Below are 18332 nucleotides of genomic sequence, written 5' to 3' on the forward strand. Positions count from 1 at the left end.
CCCATTCCTTCTTCATTTACGTTATAAGGCCCAACTTCTTTTACGCTTTCCGTATGGTTGGTTGCGAGTGGAGGAGAGGAAAAAGTAAATTTGCAAACGAGAAATGATTGATATACAAAGGCTGATTTATACAGTCATGACATCTCAATCCAGATTATATGTAGTTATCTGAAAATTTACTACCAGAAGAAACAAAAACAAATAAAAAAAATAAAAGGAAACAAAGATAGTAAGCGTATTAATTTCTTGTGATTAGTCTACAAAACTCTCAAGTCGCCCTATATGAATGCTTTTTACGGGAATTGAAAACCACCGCCTCCAACACCCTCAGCAGCAGCTGCAGGTCCGGTGTTTGGGTTTATGGCCGTCCACAGTAGAGAGATGGTGATGGCAATCAGACCTGCCCACACAAAAACTATCGTTGGAGTTTTGCCTCTTCGTCCCATCAATCCTTTTGCAAATGGATACAAATGCGCCAACACCCAGAAGCTGAAAAATGCTCCTCCTATTAGCTTGCTCCATTGTGGCACCGCTTGGTATATCGTCCTTATGAACGCCACCACAATAGCTATTATGTTCACCATTGCTATCACTATAGGCGGTATCATCAGCGACGACCATTTCACTATGTACAAATCTGCGTATATGTCATCATTGTCATCTCCCCCTGACTTGGAAGTCAAGGTAAAGGAGATCTCGATCCCTGCAATCACTTTGAGGATTCCTTGGACCACTGCGTAAAGGTGAGAGCTTGTTCCTGAGATGAGCCACCACTGTTCGTTTCTCCACCATTCTTCGAGCCCAATGCCAGACCACTTGACCTCCAAAACCGCCAAGCCAATCAAACAAATGGTGATTATAAGAAGGTAGACTAAGAAGGAGATACTGAGCGTCCGCACGATGAACTGTCCAGAGAAAAGAGAGAATGCCGGAAGAAAACAATAGAGGATAAGAAACAGAGACGTGAAAGGGTATATCCCAACATTGAGGTATGCGAGACGTTGGAGGAACTTGAGACGTTTGGAGGCGAGAATGGCGTTGTTTCTAGAGAAGAAGATCTCAACAGACCCAGTGGCCCACCGCAACACCTGGTGAAGACGATCCGTGAGATTAATGGGAGCAGAGCCTCGAAAAGAATCTCGCTTAGTGATGCAGTAAACAGAGCGCCACCCACGATTATGCATGCGGTATCCTGTGACCACGTCCTCTGTCACCGACCCATAAATCCACCCAACTCTATCTCCCCATTCCGTTTTATCCTCATACCAACAAGAGATTACAGAAACAGACTCTGCGACAGTGGTAGCATCAAGTGGGTCACGAGGGACTCTAAGGGCTCCGGGAGGACGACCGTACTTGACAGCCGGGTGGTCTGCCAATGGACGACCTTGGAACTCTGCAATAGGAATTGACTCAGCTAGGAGTGTGGAGTTGCCAAAGCGCTTAGGGAGTTGTGTGACATCAAGGTCCGGGTCAAAGTCACTGGTGGTTAGAGCCTCTGTTTCTGATTCCTTCTTCTCAAGAAGCTTGTCAGGGTTGGGTGGATCAAAACCGTAGAGAGCAAAGCGCCTAAACATAGTACCTGTTCCAACATAAACTGGTCCCTGCAAAAAGATATTCAACTGTTACAAACCAAAGAATATATCTATAGTTGGTTTGCATTGCAATAAAAAAAAAATATGTATACAGTACCTGGACTCCGTCGAGAGCACGCATATTACCGTCAAAGAAAACAGTGTTATTGTTAGCATATCTATCAGAAGGATCGATGCCTTCAAATCTTTGCGGAAACTGAATGTAGCAAATGTCTTCACCACCTCTGTCCATCATAAAACACATCCCTTCTCGGATGGCCTTACAGTTATAGATGTAATGATCACAATCAAGATTAAGGATAAAAGGTCCATTTGAGAGAATAGCAGAGGCACGAACAAGTGCATTCATGGCTCCAGCTTTCTTGTTGTGATCATAGCCCGGTCGCTTCTCACGTGACACATAGACAAACATGGGTAAACGAGTGTCCGTGTCTGAAAAGTCAATGATTTTATCGTCGCTATTGCCAATTAATGGATCGCTGCTAGGTGGTTTCAACATCACCTGGAGAATCCCAGCATGATCACCTTTGGAATGCTCTCGAGTAGAGGCTGCCCAAGTTCCTGGCCAGTGGGTGCCATCGGCCATCCACGTGGCTTTGGGGACTTTAACAGGTTCTGTTGGATCACCTCCGCTCTCCCTCATCTGTTTTAGTGCTTTCATTTCCTCCCTTGCGTTAAATGCATCTGACCTCCTCCGTATTGAGTCAGGGAGGCCGTTGATGCGAACCTTGAATTCATCATACTCCCTCTTAATCTTCCTTCTGTCCTTGACAAAATCAATTCTGCTCTTATTTTTTGTTGGATCTATCTTCAAACTGAAATACGTGTCTGGATTTCGGGGCTCAATGTTATGTTTGCGACAAAAAGGTACCCAAAGATCCGCAAAGCTAGCAGCTTCTGCCATAGCTTCAAAGGATAGAAGAGCTCCTCCATCATCAGAAAGATAGCATGACACCTTCTCCACCGGATAATCAACGGCCAATATGGACAGAATAGTATTGGCGGTGACAAGGGGTGGCTCTTTCTCTGGATCTGCCGTTGACACAAAAAGGTCAATACCTGGAAGATCAGACCTCCCTGTGGGGTTGGAGGGAGAAGGCATGTCAAATTTGTCACGAAGAACTTCCAGGTCAGTGGACCGGTTTATTGGACACAACTTAGGGATCTGGTCTAGAATCCATGAAAATCCAAACCAAAGCTCGCATATTATAGACATCAGCCATAACCATACCGCGTCCTCGTTAGGATTTCGGATCCTCCAAGTTAGAAAAAAACATAGCACGACAAAACGAATGGCGATTAATAATCTGTACGGACTAATGATGGCGGCTGGGATTGGGATTCGTCGGCTCAATGGCCGCCATGGCTTGTCAGCTGTTTCCACCATGCCGCCTCTCATTCCTTCATCCATATCATCGCCATACATTTCGTCTTGAGGCCAATACGCATTACCGTAACCATATGTGCCTTGCGTCTCGAATAACCATCTGTTGTGATCAAATTCACCGTTTTGGTTCCTCTTCATCATAGACATGTTGTTGTTGTTGCCACGTTGATCTTTCCCTGGAGCTGGTAAGGGGAGAGCACCACTAGAAAAATCAGGCGTATCGTCATCTAGGTCCCCGATTTTGTATTGTTCCTTGCATCCTGGACAAAGACCTGTCTCTTTCTGGGCGTCCATGAAGCAATCCCTACAGATCTTGAACCTAGACAATCACCGTGTTTGTTGGTTGGTTAGAAACCTCGTTTTCTTGAGCAACAAGTAAAAGATATCAATTAATGTTTATTAATACCGGCATTCACATGGCATCACGTCCTTTCCTCTCTCGTCTTTCATGACTTTTCCGTCGCAAGCAGGCATGGCACACGAGGAGCCTTTAGCGCCAGCCATCTGAGGGTGTGTGACATCTGAATCGATGACTTTGTCCATAAGATGTGCACGTGTTACACTGTTGAAACCACCAGTAAATAAAGAATTGGACACGTATTGCTCTTCGGCTTTGGTGGCCATGGGCTGATTGTCCGGCGTCGGAGGTATGTGCACCGTATAGTTAGAATAGTCCCCAGAGAGCTCGCCTGATAATTCAATATTATCTCGAGATAAACTCACATATCGTCCGCTAGATGTTCGTCTTGCAAATTTGACGGTTTGGCCGCTACCGGAATTGTTACGGACCTTTTTAGAAGTTTGAGAGGGTGTGGACGCCATTGTGAAGCCAAACAAAGGAGCTTGGTTTCTGCGTGAATCAATGTGATCATGCAGTATAAAGATGAAACGTGAGTTTTTTTTACCTTCTTGTTGGTTTTGGGAAAACAAAGAGAAAGATAAGGAGGAGAGGATTATCAGGACATAAAACTGTTTATGCCATGGATCTCTATTTTTGGGCTTCTTTGTATCGTGTATTAAACTAGCTATTTTTGTAAGCTCAAGGGTTTTGTTGTTTATTCTATTTTGGGATTTTAACGTTTTCTTTCTTTCTTTTTATTTAACTCAATGATTTTATTGTGGAAACCCATTCTTCGCTCATCCAAGGCGATGGAAAATTTTCGTACTTTTTATATTTTATTAAACTATTAACTAGAGAAATGATCCTTATCGTTTGAAATATATATATATATATATATTTTTTTTTTTTGGCAACTATTGTCGTTACTATTTAAAATGTGGATTACTACATAATTTGATATTGAATAAGATTAGATATCCTTAATTCTGTCAATACACAAACATTTTGAGAAGCTATATCTAGTATATATATATATATATATATATATATATATATATATATCTAAATTTTTCGGGAAAATATCTACATTTAGATAATTGAACTTATCTACAAACCCGATGATCTTATTGTGAATTAATCATATACCGGAATTAATAAGGAATGATGTTAATTGGTATTAATTGTACTGTTTCGCTTTAAAATTTGAAGAACTTAACCCAATTAGACTAGTTATATGAACCGACGTAGTATATATATCAAGTACAATTAAAGGAGCTAATGGTTAAATGGTAGCTTTCTTATAATAGTTTTGGAAATTTTATTAAGTAAAAGCTATATAAACTAAGAATGGTGCATGATTTAATTGAGAGAAAGAATAATAGCTAAATGGATGGAGTTAGTTTTTGTATAAACATACAAACACTGTTTGGCTACACAATTTACTGATAGTACATGGTACAATAGTGGAATGAAGCATCAAAAATATACGTGCGAGACGTAGGTTCAAAGGGGTTATGTTTCGGGACTAGAGAGACGTGTATAAAATTGTTGGACGTCTGTTTCAGAGCACACGAGAATATCTGAACGTCCACAAACGCAAATGTTAAGGTCTAGCTAAGCTTATGCATAAAATTGGCGGTAGAAAATCACGATAACATATCTCGTAGGCCTGAAGTAAACTTGTTTGATCACGAAGCACCATCCAAAACTCGTATGATGATCCCATGAAACTTTGAACCATTAAATTACATTTTAACATATCAAGAGAATGAGAGAGATGCTGTCTAGTGAGGTTGAACAGACAATATTGGGAAGAATACTGAAGAGAAGCTGTCTAGTGAGGTTGAATAGATAAAAGTATAACGTACTGCCCAAGCCTCTGTGGTCTAGTGGCAGAGGAAGCTTTGGTGAAGGATGAAATTCCCAGACCCGAGTTCGATTCTCCCTGGAAACAAAAACACATTTGTGTGGTAGTCAAAAATGCAGGTGACCTGACTACCCCGAAAAGTATTCTAAACTCGGATCAGATAGTGTGGTGGCCCAATTCTACCTGGATCGGAAGAAGTCCACTCTGTATCACCTCGATGCGTTTCTACTTTCTACCGAGGCCGACCGAATCAGCCGATAAGGTTTATAAAAAAAAAAAAAAACTATAACGTACTAGTGTTTTTTTTTTTTTTTTTTTTTTCTGTTATTGATAGTTTCATGTAATAGTACTGTTGATGGAATTTGATAACGTTCGTTACAATATGTTCACGGATTTCCTAGGTTTCTGAATATACTTTCTTGGTTTTGGAAACGCGTTAGTAAGGAATCAAGGCCAACAATTTTGGTGACATTAATTCGTGTATATAACTCTTGGTAACGATGTTAAAAACCACTTAAATTTTTTTTTTTTTAACTCTGAAACGGTGAATTTAAACGCTAACATCATGTTAAATTGATTAATGAAATAGTTGGAGATCTTTTTATTTTGTAATCGAATAGTAGGAGATTTAAATATTTGTTTTTCCCTATGGGTTATTAAATTATACTAATATATATATACATTTTTGGATCACAATTAGCAAATAAATCCTGAAGTTGAGAAGTATTTACAATGGCATGCCATTAGCATTAATTATTTAGATTTGTTTTATTTAAGTAAAGATTTTTAAATGAAATTCATTTCTCATATATTTAGCAAAAGTTTCTACAAAATCTTTCCTTATTTATTTAAGTAAAGATTTTGAAATCAAATATGTTCTCAACAATTTACCAAAAATCTCTACACAATCTTTTTAAAAATCTCGACTTAGTTAACTTCTGATTTTTATCTGCAAAAAAGAAAAAAATTAATAGTAACGAGTGATGTAAAAATCGGGAATGTTGATATTACAATTTCTTCTACCTTTTTTTTTTCATATAATGAAAATTATTTTTTAGGGATACTCTCTCAAAACCTCTAAATAAAACAAGAGAAATTGTTAAAAATGCCCCTTTTTCAATACCCCTTTTCAAAAATGCCCCCTTTGAGAGTCTATTTTTAAGTTTGCCCTCTTTTAATTTTTAATGACTATTTTACCCTTATTTGAAACAAAATTAGGTCCACAAAATACAAAATATTTTTTGGCGGGAAAAGTGATCCCGCAATTTTCCCGCCAAAACACTTGTAAAAACCTTTAAAAAACCTTGTAAAATTTTCCCGTAAAAATTTTTCCCGCCAAAAAATTTTCCCGCCAAAAAATTTTTTTTACGGGAAAAGTGATTCCGCAATTTTTTTTGCGAAATTTTTTTGGCGGGAAAATTTTTGGCGGGAAAAATTTACAAGGTATTTTAAAGGTTTTTTACAAGGTATTTACAAGTGTTTTGTAAGGTTTTACAATGTATTTTAAAAGGTTTTACAAGGTACTTTAAAGGTTTTATAAGGTATTTATAACTTGTAAAACCTTATAAAAAACTTGTAAAACCTTATAACTTGTAAAAACCTTATAAAATAGCTTGTAAAATCTTATAATATCTTATAAATATCTTGTAAATACGTTGTAAAACCTTTTAAAATACATTGTAAAACCTTATAAATACCTTGTAAAAAACCTTTAAAATACCTTGTAAATTTTTGGCGGGAAAAATTTTCCCGCCAAAAATTTAACGGCAAAAAAATTGCGGAATCACTTTTCCCGCAAAAAAAATTTTTTGGCGGGAAAATTTTTTGGCGGGAAAAAATTTTACGGGAAAATTTTACAAGGTATTTTAAAGGTTTTACAAATTTTTACAAGTGTTTTGGCGGGAAAAATTGGGGGATCACTTTTTCCGCCAAAAAATATTTTGTATTTTGTGGACCTAATTTTGTTATATTTCCTTATATATTTATGATATCTTTTATTAAAGAAGGGTAATTTAGTCATTTTGTACATAAAAGGGGTATTTTTAAAAATGGACATCCATAGGGGGCATTTTTGAAAAGGGGTATTGAAAAAGGGGTATTTTTGTGAGTCTCCCATAAAACAAAAGGTTTCAAAAGATAGCTTCTCTTTTGGCGGGTCGACACGCAAACCCGCAACTCTCTACGGGCTTATCCGCATGAACCTGCAACCCGTAGTGGATAAAAATATTATTTTAAAAAAATAACAAATGATGTTTAATTTTACGGGACGGGGTTATATGGTGCAACGGGTTTAGATCGATATTAATATTAAACAATATACTATGGATGAAATCTTAGAATTAAAAATCAAAATTTAATTATAAAATCAGAAATACTAAACAAAATAAACAATATTAACAAAACAAATACAACTTAAAATTTTGCTAAATAATTTTTTAGTTATAAAAAAAATCGATCCGCGGTGTACCGCGGGGATAAAATCTAGTAATTAAACAAATACAAAACGCTGAAAGGTAAGAAATGAAGAAACGCAGCGTTTCGTTTTGACAAGGTCCCCGGTTCTGGGTTGGCCTTTTATCATTTTGAATTGCCGTGAAAAGTCGAATGTGTGTTAGATCCGTCGGTGATGTCGTCGTCGCAGAACCTTGGTGGCGCCACGAGATGCGGCCGGGTGATTGGGCCATCTTTGGACAAGATCATCAAAAATGCCGCCTGGCGCAAGCACACCTTCCTTGTTTCCGCCTGTAAGTCTGTCCTCGACAAGCTCGAGACTCTTTCTGATTCTCCCGATCCTTCGTCGCCTCTCTTCGGTCTCACCACCTCCGATTCAGATGCCGTTCTTCAGCCACTCCTTCTCTCTCTTGATACCGGCTACGCCAAGGTTATTGAGCCTGCTCTCGATTGCTCTTTCAAGCTCTTCTCTCTCTCCCTTCTCCGGGGCGAGGTCTGCTCCTCTTCCCCTGATTCTCTTCTCTACAAGCTCATCCATGCGATCTGCAAGGTTTGCGGCATCGGCGAGGAGTCTGTTGAGCTGGCGGTCCTTCGTGTCCTCCTCGCCGCCGTCAGATCTCCTCGCATCCTAATCCGTGGCGATTGTTTGCTCCATCTAGTCAGGACCTGCTACAATGTGTATCTCGGCGGATTCAACGGGACCAACCAGATCTGCGCTAAATCTGTGTTGGCTCAGATCATGCTCATCGTCTTCACCAGATCCGAGGCCAATTCTATGGATGTATCACTCAAAACGGTTAATGTCAACGACTTGCTTGCCATCACGGATAAGAATGTCAACGAAGGGAACTCTGTTCATATTTGTCAGGGATTCATTAACGACGTTATTACGGCCGGGGAAGCAGCTCCTCCTCCGGATTTCATGCTAGTCTTGCAGGGCCAATCACCAGACGAAGGTGCTTCTTCAACTGAGGATGTGGGCACAAGCAAGATCATGGAAGACGGTTTCCTTCTCTTCAAAAACCTCTGTAAGTTGTCTATGAAGTTCTCGTCACAAGAGAACACCGACGATCAGATTCTTGTGAGAGGCAAGACTTTGTCCCTCGAGTTGCTCAAAGTCATCATTGATAACGGCGGCCCAATTTGGCTCTCTGACGAAAGGCAAGTTTTATCTTTCATTTCACAGGTTACATTCCTTGTACAATGCTCGTCTCTCAGTATTAATGAACTCCAAGAGCTTACTCTCCCTCCCAAAAATATGCAGGTTTCTAAATGCCATCAAGCAGTATCTCTGCCTGTCTCTGTTAAAGAATAGCGCACTCTCGGTTATGTCTATTTTTCAACTTCAATGTGCTATCTTCACTACCTTACTACGGAAATATAGATCGGGTATGAAATCAGAAGTAGGTATATTCTTCCCGATGCTTGTCCTCCGGGTCCTTGAAAATGTTCTCCAGCCAAGTTTCGTGCAGAAAATGACCGTGCTCAGCTTACTCGAGAACATTTGCCACGACCCAAACCTAATCATTGACATATTTGTGAACTTTGACTGCGATGTGGAGTCTCCGAACATCTTCGAAAGGTATTGGCAATTTCTTATTTTATATCTCCCCAAGATTGTTTTTGGTTTCTTTTTCCAGAATAGCATTCCAGATGTTGTCAGATTACAATTTTTAGCTGAAACTTTTAGAGACTGATCAGGCCACCAGGGTAGCCTACGCGGTTCATATTTGTATTCCATTAGTGGTATTGTACTTTAGTAAAATGTATTAAAGCTCTTATAATTCTATCAGATGTTTGCAGGATTGTCAACGGTCTTCTGAAAACTGCTCTAGGGCCTCCTCCTGGTTCATCAACAATATTGTCCCCAGTCCAGGATATTACTTTTCGGCACGAATCTGTGAAGTGCTTGGTTAGCATTATTAAGGCAATGGGAACATGGATGGACCAACAATTGAGCGCGGGAGAATCACTTCTGCCTAAGAGCTTAGAAAATGAAGCACCTGCAAACAATCATTCAAACTCAAATGAAGAAGACGGGACAACTACAGATCATGACTTTCACCCAGATTTGAGTTCAGAGTCATCAGACGCTGCAACTCTTGAACAAAGGAGGGCATACAAAATTGAACGCCAGGTCTTATGTTATTTCTTTTTTATGAAATGTGAATTTCTATTACAAAATGGAACATTGTTATTTACATATGCTCTGGGGCAAGGAGCTTCTATGACCAAAAAATATTAAAAAGTCATAGCTACTACAACATACTAAGTAATTTAGAAGATACTTAGGATAAATTAGACACGGGAGAACCATTGAGCGAGCAGACGTCGACATCCTTTGCGGTAACTCGAGCTAGGAGAGTGTATATTATGCTCCGGGTCATATATTGCATCACAAAAGAAAAAATATTGTCCGTCCCATTCGGTGATATTAGTAGAATTGTTTTTCTCTTCGGTTATGTTAGTTCCCTTTATCATCTTTCTTGGTTTATATGCAGAAAGGCGTCACTCTATTCAATAGAAAGCCGTCAAAGGGTATTGAGTTTCTTATCAGCTCTAAAAAGGTTGGCAACTCCCCGGATGAGGTGGTGTCGTTCCTGAGGAATACCACAGGCTTGAATGCAACCATGATTGGTGATTATTTGGGTGAAAGAGAGGAGTTTCCGATGAAAGTTATGCATGCCTATGTGGACTCGTTTGATTTCAAGGAGATGAATTTTGGTGAGGCAATTAGGTTTTTCTTAAGGGGCTTCAGGCTTCCTGGGGAAGCACAGAAAATTGACCGCATAATGGAAAAGTTTGCTGAACGCTTTTGCAAATGCAATCCAAATTCATTCAGCAGTGCTGACACAGCATATGTTCTTGCGTACTCTGTAATAATGCTTAACACTGATGCCCACAATATCATGGTTAAAGAGAAGGTTTGTCTTCATGGCTGTCACAATTTATTCAATCCATGACTAGTTAGCTTTTGGACTGCATCTGCATGTATTAACTTTTCTGGCTATTTCTGTGCTCAGAAAATTGCTTTTGAAATATTCTATATTGGAGATGCTTTTTGGTGTAAGGTATTTACAGTGTATTTTACGTCTGCTTTCTGGTTTATGACAATCAGATGACCAAGGCTGATTTTATCAGAAATAACCGAGGCATTGATGATGGCAAAGATCTCCCAGAAGAGTATCTTGGTGCGCTTTATGACCAAGTTGTCATAAATGAAATAAAGATGAGTTCTGATTCTTCTGCTCCAGAAAGCAGGCAGTCCAATGGCCTGAATAAACTACTGGGTCTGGACGGTATACTCAATCTGGTTTATTGGACACAGACAGAAGAAAAAGCGGTGGGGGCTAATGGTCTTCTTATAAAGCATATTCAAGAAAAGTTCAGGTCGAAGTCTGGAAAATCAGAGTAAGCTCATTTACCTTACTTAAGGTCTAGTGTGAACAGATGCTTAGGCTCTTAATTCTTTGGAGAGGGGCAGGAGACATATCACTAGGTAGTAGTGATTAGAAAATGGTGTTCTAATGCAGGATTTTATCGACTGATTGTTCGTAGTATGATGCTGCTGAGCGATACCTGCAACATTAGCGAACTAAGATGAAACCAGCGTTTCCTTAAACGTTAATAAACCCTACTTACCCTTTAATTTACCTTGTTCATTGTTTGTCTCTGAAATTATGTATTCCTGAGAAACTATCTTCTTTAAAAGATTAAGATTGACATATACCATGGACGAATGTTAGGATCTGGAGTCATATCATTGATCTCATAAACTGGATTCTTTTTTTGGTCTTGTAGATCAGCTTACCATGTAGTCACAGACGTTGCAATATTGCGTTTTATGGTTGAAGTTTCCTGGGGACCAATGCTTGCCGCATTCAGCGTGACACTTGATCAGAGTGATGACAGGCTTGCTGCAGTTGAATGCTTACGAGGCTTTCGGTATGCAGTTCATGTGACAGCAGTTATGGGTATGCAAACGCAAAGAGATGCATTTGTCACTTCCATGGCCAAGTTCACAAATCTCCATTGCGCAGGAGATATGAAGCAAAAGAATGTCGATGCTGTTAAAGTAAGTTTCTTCTTATTAAAATCGTTGTTCAGAATGAAGTTGTTCCTCTCTGTATTTTCTTTCCTCGCATCTGGTTTTCAATGTATAAGAACAGAGAGATGAAGCATTCTGAGGCATACTGACCTAAATATATCACATGTTTCAATTTCTGTTTCCACAGCTTTTAGTGTCTGTCTCTAGTATAAAGCTTCTCCCTCGCTTGATGGAGAGAAGCATGTGTGATTCACCTCTTCATAACTTCATTATTGCTTCTTATGTTATTCAGGCCATCATATCAATTGCCATTGAAGATGGTAATCACTTGCAAGATGCTTGGGAGCACATTTTGACTTGTCTTTCAAGAATAGAGCATTTGCAATTATTGGGTGAGGGTGCTCCAAGTGATGCATCTTATTTTGCTTCATCCGAGACCGAAGAGAAGAAAGCCTTGGGGTTTCCTAACTTGAAGAAAAAAGGAGCCCTCCAGAATCCGGTGATGATGGCTGTGGTTCGAGGGGGCTCATATGATAGCAGCGCAGTTGGACCAAATATGCCGGGGCTTGTGAAGCAGGACCAAATCAATAACTTCATTGCAAACTTGAATTTGCTTGACCAGATCGGGAGTTTTCAGTTGAATAATGTATATGCTCATAGCCAGCGGTTGAAGACTGAAGCCATAGTAGCATTTGTTAAAGCTCTATGCAAAGTCTCTATGTCAGAACTGCAGTCTCCTACGGATCCTCGAGTGTTTAGCCTCACAAAATTAGTTGAGATCGCGTAAGAATTTCTTCTTTTGACACTCTCTTTAGAACACATAGAATGAGAAATGGACATATTGAATACATCTCATCTTGGCTACTGAATTGGATATCGAGTGAGCACCATGATAGTCTAATAAGACGTCAACTTATTATTTACATATCTCTTTTCTTGCTGTACAGCCACTACAACATGAACCGCATCAGGCTAGTCTGGTCTCGCATTTGGAGCATCCTGTCAGATTTTTTTGTATCTGTTGGCTTGTCAGAGAATCTTTCTGTTGCAATATTCGTTATGGACTCACTACGACAACTGTCTATGAAGTTCTTGGAACGTGAGGAGCTGGCAAATTATAACTTTCAGAATGAATTTCTTCGACCATTTGTCATTGTTATGCAAAAAAGCAGTTCTGCTGAAATAAGAGAACTAATAGTTCGGTGCATTTCTCAAATGGTACTCAGCCGTGTCAGTAATGTGAAATCAGGGTGGAAAAGTGTTTTCAAGGTACATAATGTTTTCCTAGCATCTGCCTGTTTGTGAATATACAGTATATGATTAAGGTTTAAGAGGAAAAACATTCAACCTAGAATACTATGCTGAGTAGTTTATCTGCTCGTTTTTTTTTAAGACGCGCTCTAGTGGTCGACATGTTTTACTGAGTGGCCAGTTTCTCCTTTCAGGTTTTCACAACTGCAGCAGCTGATGAAAGGAAGAACATTGTATTGTTGGCCTTTGAGACAATGGAAAAAATTGTCCGAGAGTACTTTTCATACATCACAGAGACGGAGGCAACAACCTTTACTGATTGTGTTAGATGCCTCATAACTTTCACAAACAGCACGTTTACCAGCGATGTTAGCCTGAACGCTATCGCGTTTCTACGATTTTGTGCCCTAAAACTTGCAGACGGAGGCCTTGTGTGGAATGAGAAGGGTAGGTCCAGCAGTCCCGGTACTCCAGTAACAGATGACCATGCACCAAATACCCAAAATTTTATGGATGCAGATGAGAATATTTCATATTGGGTTCCTTTGCTCACAGGTAATCTATTTTTAATAATACTTCTATTTAAATGCGTCAACAAATTATGAGCATCTAACATTTTTCGAATTCACATATGCCATTGCTAATATGTCCAACTTGGTTGAATTTACATTCTAATCAAAACTCTGTTATATTCATTACAGGATTGTCTAAGCTAACTTCTGATTCCAGATCAGCAATCCGTAAAAGCTCCTTGGAAGTGCTCTTTAATATTTTAAAGGATCATGGCCATATTTTTTCACGAACATTCTGGATCGGCGTTTTCAGTTCTGTTATTTATCCTATATTTAACAGTGTGTGGGGCGAGAATGATCTGCTTTCTAAAGATGAACACAGTTCATTTCCATCTACATTTTCTCCACATCCTAGTGAAGTTTCTTGGGATGCTGAGACTTCAGCTATGGCGGCACAGTCTCTGGTAGACCTATTTGTCAGCTTTTTTACTGTGATAAGGTCTCAACTTTCAAGTGTAGTATCCTTACTTGCTGGTCTTATAAGAAGTCCAGCTCAGGGTCCTACAGTAGCTGGAGTTGGCGCGTTGTTGCGGTTGGCAGATGAATTGGGTGACAGGTTCTCGGAAGATGAGTGGAAGGAGATTTTTTTGGCTGTGAAAGAAGCTGCTTCATTGACATTGTCTAGTTTCATGAAAACACTGAGAACCATGGATGACATTCCAGATGAGGACTTTAGTAATGAAGATGACGTCGACGAGGACAGCCTGCAAACTATGTCTTATGTTGTTGCAAGAACAAAGAGTCACATAGCCGTCCAGTTGCAAGTTGTTCAGGTATGTACAAAATGTTATACGATGCAATTAGATGCCAAGTTGTCTTTTTTTTTTTTTTTTTTTTTTTGTCAAAACAGATGCCAAGTTGTCTAATAGCAACAAATGTGAAGAATGAAAATGTTAAAAAAACATTGAAAAGCCATACAAAAATGAATCTGGAAATGTTGTAGGCTTTAATTTTGCCTTACTCCAGAATAATGATCTAACGCCATCTCTCACTACTCTATTTTCTCCTGTTTTCAGGTAGTGACGGATCTCTACCGAATCCATCAGCAGTCATTGTTGGCATCGCACGTCACTGTTATACTGGAGATACTCTCATCAATCTCATCACATGCCAACCAGCTAAATTCTGATTTGATATTGCAGAAGAAAGTGAGGAGAGCGTGCTCTATCCTGGAGCTCTCTGAACCTCCCATGCTTCATTTCGAAAATGACACGCATCAGAACTACCTGGACATTCTTCAAGCCATACTGACATACAATCCAGGAGTGTCCTTGGAGCTAAACATAGAGGCTCAGCTGATGACAGTGTGTGTGCAATTACTGAAGATGTACCTGAAATGCACTTTGTTTCAGGGTGAGGAGTTGGAAGAAACCAGGCAGCACAAAAACTGGATTCTACCCATGGGAGCAGCATCGAAGGAAGAAGCAGCAGCGAGATCTCCCCTAGTGGTTGCAGTGCTGAAGGCTCTGAGGGGACTGAAAAGAGATTCATTCAAGAGGTATGCACCAAATTTCTTCCCATTGTTGGTGGAGCTTGTGCGGAGCGAGCACAGCTCTTCACAAGTCCCACAAGTCTTAAGCACAGTGTTCCATACATGTATGGGTGCAATGATAGATGAATAGAATAGGGTGGTTATAAGTGCGCTGAATTTTGACATTCGACGGAGATGCGAGATTTACAGGTTTTGTGCGGTTGATTGCTAGTGCTGATATAAAGTAATTGATTACTGTTTGTAGAAACTAAGAAAAGTATGGTGAGATTAGGAGGGTCATTGCATTTTGTCTGCAATGCCTATTTTCTTCCTTCCAATTATGATTGTAAATGCAAAATTCTTGAGCATAATACACACACACAGGTAAAATGAGGTCCAAGTAAGGATTGTGAAGGATTGATTATATAAAAAGAAAACTAAAAGAGAAGACAAGATGAGCCACTCGTGGAAAGTCATTTATACCTTGAAACGAAGTGATGATATTTAATGTCTCCAAAGTCATAATAAAGCCACCGAAAGTGAATCATGACTTGAAGACGATAAAGGAGGAGTCAGGAGTGGAACTGCTTTCCTTGGTATGTCATTCCGAAGCGCCAATATGGAGGAGCCACATCATAAGAGGCAATGGTTTTGCCGCCTTTGAGAGTAACCTCGAAAGAGAGAGACTGTCCAATGAGGTCAAGAGAGGAGTGCCAATTCTGTCCCCAGTTTCTGGCCATTGGGATCCAAGCCGTTGTATGGCCCTTCACTTTCACTCCAATCACTTCCCCGTCGAGGCCCACATTGCTTATCAACACCTGGAAGAAGTGGGAGCTCCCGCTCAAGCTGAATCTCAACCCGCCTCTCCGCCCACACTTGACCCTCCTGTACTGTACAGGTATCATCTCGGCTCTAGTTTCTGCGATCCCTGTGAAAGCGGCATGAGATAGTTCCAAGTGCTCCTTTGGGAAGTTGCACCAACCTCCGTAATCGGAGGAGAGTCCCGAATTGGGAGGACAGAAATCGGTGGCGGTGACCACCACGGAGGGGCTGCCTTGAAGGCACCACCGGATGTGGTTCACGCACCGCACTTCTAGACAAGCTCCGCAGCTGCTTCCCCTGTTGAACAGCTTCCCGCTCAGGCCTGCGCTGTACCCGCCAAAGCTGCTCTGCCTCAGATCTCCATACCCACAAGCGCCTCCTATTAGGACCAATTAGTCTAGTCAGTCCTGATGAAAAAAGAAAGAAAAATAGAGAGAGAGAGAGAGGAAAAAACCAGTAGCGACGGAGGAGGAGCCGTCCCTGTCTCTAGAAAGCGTGGCTGTGGCTATCTTCCAGTCATCCTCTGCAGTGGCTTGAAAGAGGCGGCAGAGAATGAAGAAGAGGCACAATGCGAGTTGCTGAAGCCCAGAATCCATGAACAAGAAGTGTTGTTGGGATCCTCACAGTCACAGGTGGCAGACAAAAGTGACGCGTTTGAGAGGGTTTTGGGGGTTCCTTTTGATCATCAGGCTCCGCTTTTCAAGACTGGTGGGGATGCGACAAAAGATTGCTCTGACATGTTTTGACTTTGACAGTTTCCGTTTCAGACCAATTATAATAAAAAAGGGAACAACAACACGTTTTCCAGGCCCATCTCATTCGGCGGCCCACTTTCAATCCGATGCAGAATCAAGACGCGAGACAAACTTCTTGGGCCCTTTTTTTTAATCCAATGAGTCATGTATTTCACAGTCAAATCATAATAACTCTTCAATATGGAGCAACCAAAAATTGATCCAAATCTTCCGGCCGCTGATGGCACTAGCCTCGTCTCGTGTGATTTATCTATCTCAAACTTCTTGGAACGTATTGATTTGATCCCATAAACGGGATCACCATCCCATATCATGTATAACGACCTAAAAATAGAAAAATTGTACGTGAAGTTTTAAAATAATCTCTCTCGCGCCTGATTTCTCTTCTTATTCTTGCATCTTTTTTCTTAATTTTGGTTTCTCCAGCTTCTTCCACCATGAGTAGTCATCTTTTGCAAATTATTGAGACGGATGATACTGAAAAATGTTGTTAAAGTTACTGAAAATGAAGAGTTATGCACAGTGGCGGAGCTAGAATTTTAGTTTATAGGGGTCATATATAATTAATTATTTTTATTTAATTATATATTAATATTAAATCATTTATTTAAGCTAAATAAAATATTTTTAAGAACAATTTAAAAAAAAAAACTAAGGAAAAAAAATAGAACATATCTAAAAAATTAATATGTACCATGATTTTAGAGATTTGTAGCCATATATTAGAAAAAATATAAAACAAAAAATGAAAAATGAATTAATGCTAAATAAAAAATAAACATGTGAGGGGTCAAATTAAGGAATTGATTGTTGGCATGGGGGTCATTATGGAAAAATTAAACTAAAATATCCATAAATTATTGTCATTTACCTTAAAAAAACAAAAAAATCATAAATGTTATGGGGTCAATTGACCCCCTTCCCTCTTCACTACCTCCGCCACTGGTTATGCAAGATGGGAGCACAAGATGTTGCAATGAGAATAACAAATAGCATTGATATATCTCGGAAAGCATACGTGTCTTCAACTTTTACCGTGGGAACAGATGTTCATAATATTCATTCTAACACCGAAGGTATTGTGTATTTCTTCAATGAGATAAGTGAAGGTATGATTAACACAATTGGCTATTGACAAGGTAAAGACGTGGAACATAGATAAAATAAAGCGCTTGCTTAAAAAACTTGATGCGGAAGTGATTACCAAAAATAAGAGAACCAAAAAGTACACAATAAGAGAAATATGAGACAAAACTGACGCAATACTTGCAAAGTCAGTCTATGCCATAAGGCACCAAAGCGACCGTTTAGGGCATCATTGCATATATGGAATTATTCTTCTGAATATTGGTTAGGCTGTGTGCACATTTAGTTCATGTCATATAATATTTTTTACTTTTTAAATAATGTTTTACTAATTTGTTTGTTGTTTAATTAAAGATTTTCAACCATGTATTATTTTGTAAAGTCACGTGGATCTACCACTTTCGTTGGTGTATGAGATAATTTGAACAAAAACCTATAAATATTAGTTTTGTAATCTTAAAAATGAAATATATATATTTTTGTCAATAAAATGATATATATATATATATATATATATATTTTAATTCAATTTATAATGTTAGCAATTTTAAATCATTTGTGACAACTAAATAATATAATAAAATATTATATTATTTATCTTTTATAAATACGATATCATGAAGAAGAGAAACAACTGATGAGGTACGGAAGTAGAAGATTGAAGTTGTTGACATTTATTTTCATAAA

At 39.3% G+C, this 18332-nt stretch overlaps 3 protein-coding genes across 4 annotated transcripts; 1 reads left to right on the forward strand and 2 right to left on the reverse strand.

Annotated features, from left to right (window-relative positions):
* Positions 1–113: 113 nt before the first annotated feature.
* On the reverse strand, positions 114–4062 carry LOC9302859 (cellulose synthase-like protein D4). Its single transcript, XM_002868790.2, has 3 exons — positions 3389–4062; positions 1693–3301; positions 114–1604 (listed from the first exon to the last, which is right to left on the reverse strand). Exons 1-3 carry the CDS (start codon positions 3802–3804, stop codon positions 294–296), a joined length of 3336 nt encoding a protein of 1111 aa, XP_002868836.1. The 5' UTR covers positions 3805–4062; the 3' UTR covers positions 114–293.
* A 3677-nt stretch (positions 4063–7739) lies between these two features.
* Positions 7740–15350, forward strand: LOC9304909 (brefeldin A-inhibited guanine nucleotide-exchange protein 1). 2 transcript variants are annotated; one of them, XM_021016542.1, is made up of 11 exons: positions 7740–8801; positions 8905–9222; positions 9444–9777; positions 10142–10564; positions 10759–11051; positions 11442–11715; positions 11981–12471; positions 12636–12957; positions 13134–13494; positions 13641–14284; positions 14528–15350. In XM_021016542.1, the coding sequence occupies exons 1-11, from the start codon at positions 7816–7818 to the stop codon at positions 15131–15133; spliced, it is 5052 nt and encodes a 1683-aa protein (XP_020872201.1). In that variant the 5' UTR covers positions 7740–7815; the 3' UTR covers positions 15134–15350. The 2 variants fall into 2 exon arrangements, with proteins under 2 accessions (XP_020872201.1, XP_020872202.1); XM_021016543.1 differs by lacking the exon at positions 7740–8801 and having other exon boundaries at positions 9096–9222; positions 9434–9777.
* Positions 15321–16548, reverse strand: LOC9302860 (expansin-A20). Its single transcript, XM_002868791.2, has 2 exons — positions 16259–16548; positions 15321–16183 (listed from the first exon to the last, which is right to left on the reverse strand). The coding sequence occupies exons 1-2, from the start codon at positions 16398–16400 to the stop codon at positions 15555–15557; spliced, it is 771 nt and encodes a 256-aa protein (XP_002868837.1). The 5' UTR covers positions 16401–16548; the 3' UTR covers positions 15321–15554.
* Positions 16549–18332: the final 1784 nt, after the last annotated feature.

Source organism: Arabidopsis lyrata, assembly GCF_000004255.2.
Source record: "Arabidopsis lyrata subsp. lyrata unplaced genomic scaffold ARALYscaffold_7, whole genome shotgun sequence".
NCBI lineage: Eukaryota > Viridiplantae > Streptophyta > Magnoliopsida > Brassicales > Brassicaceae > Arabidopsis > Arabidopsis lyrata.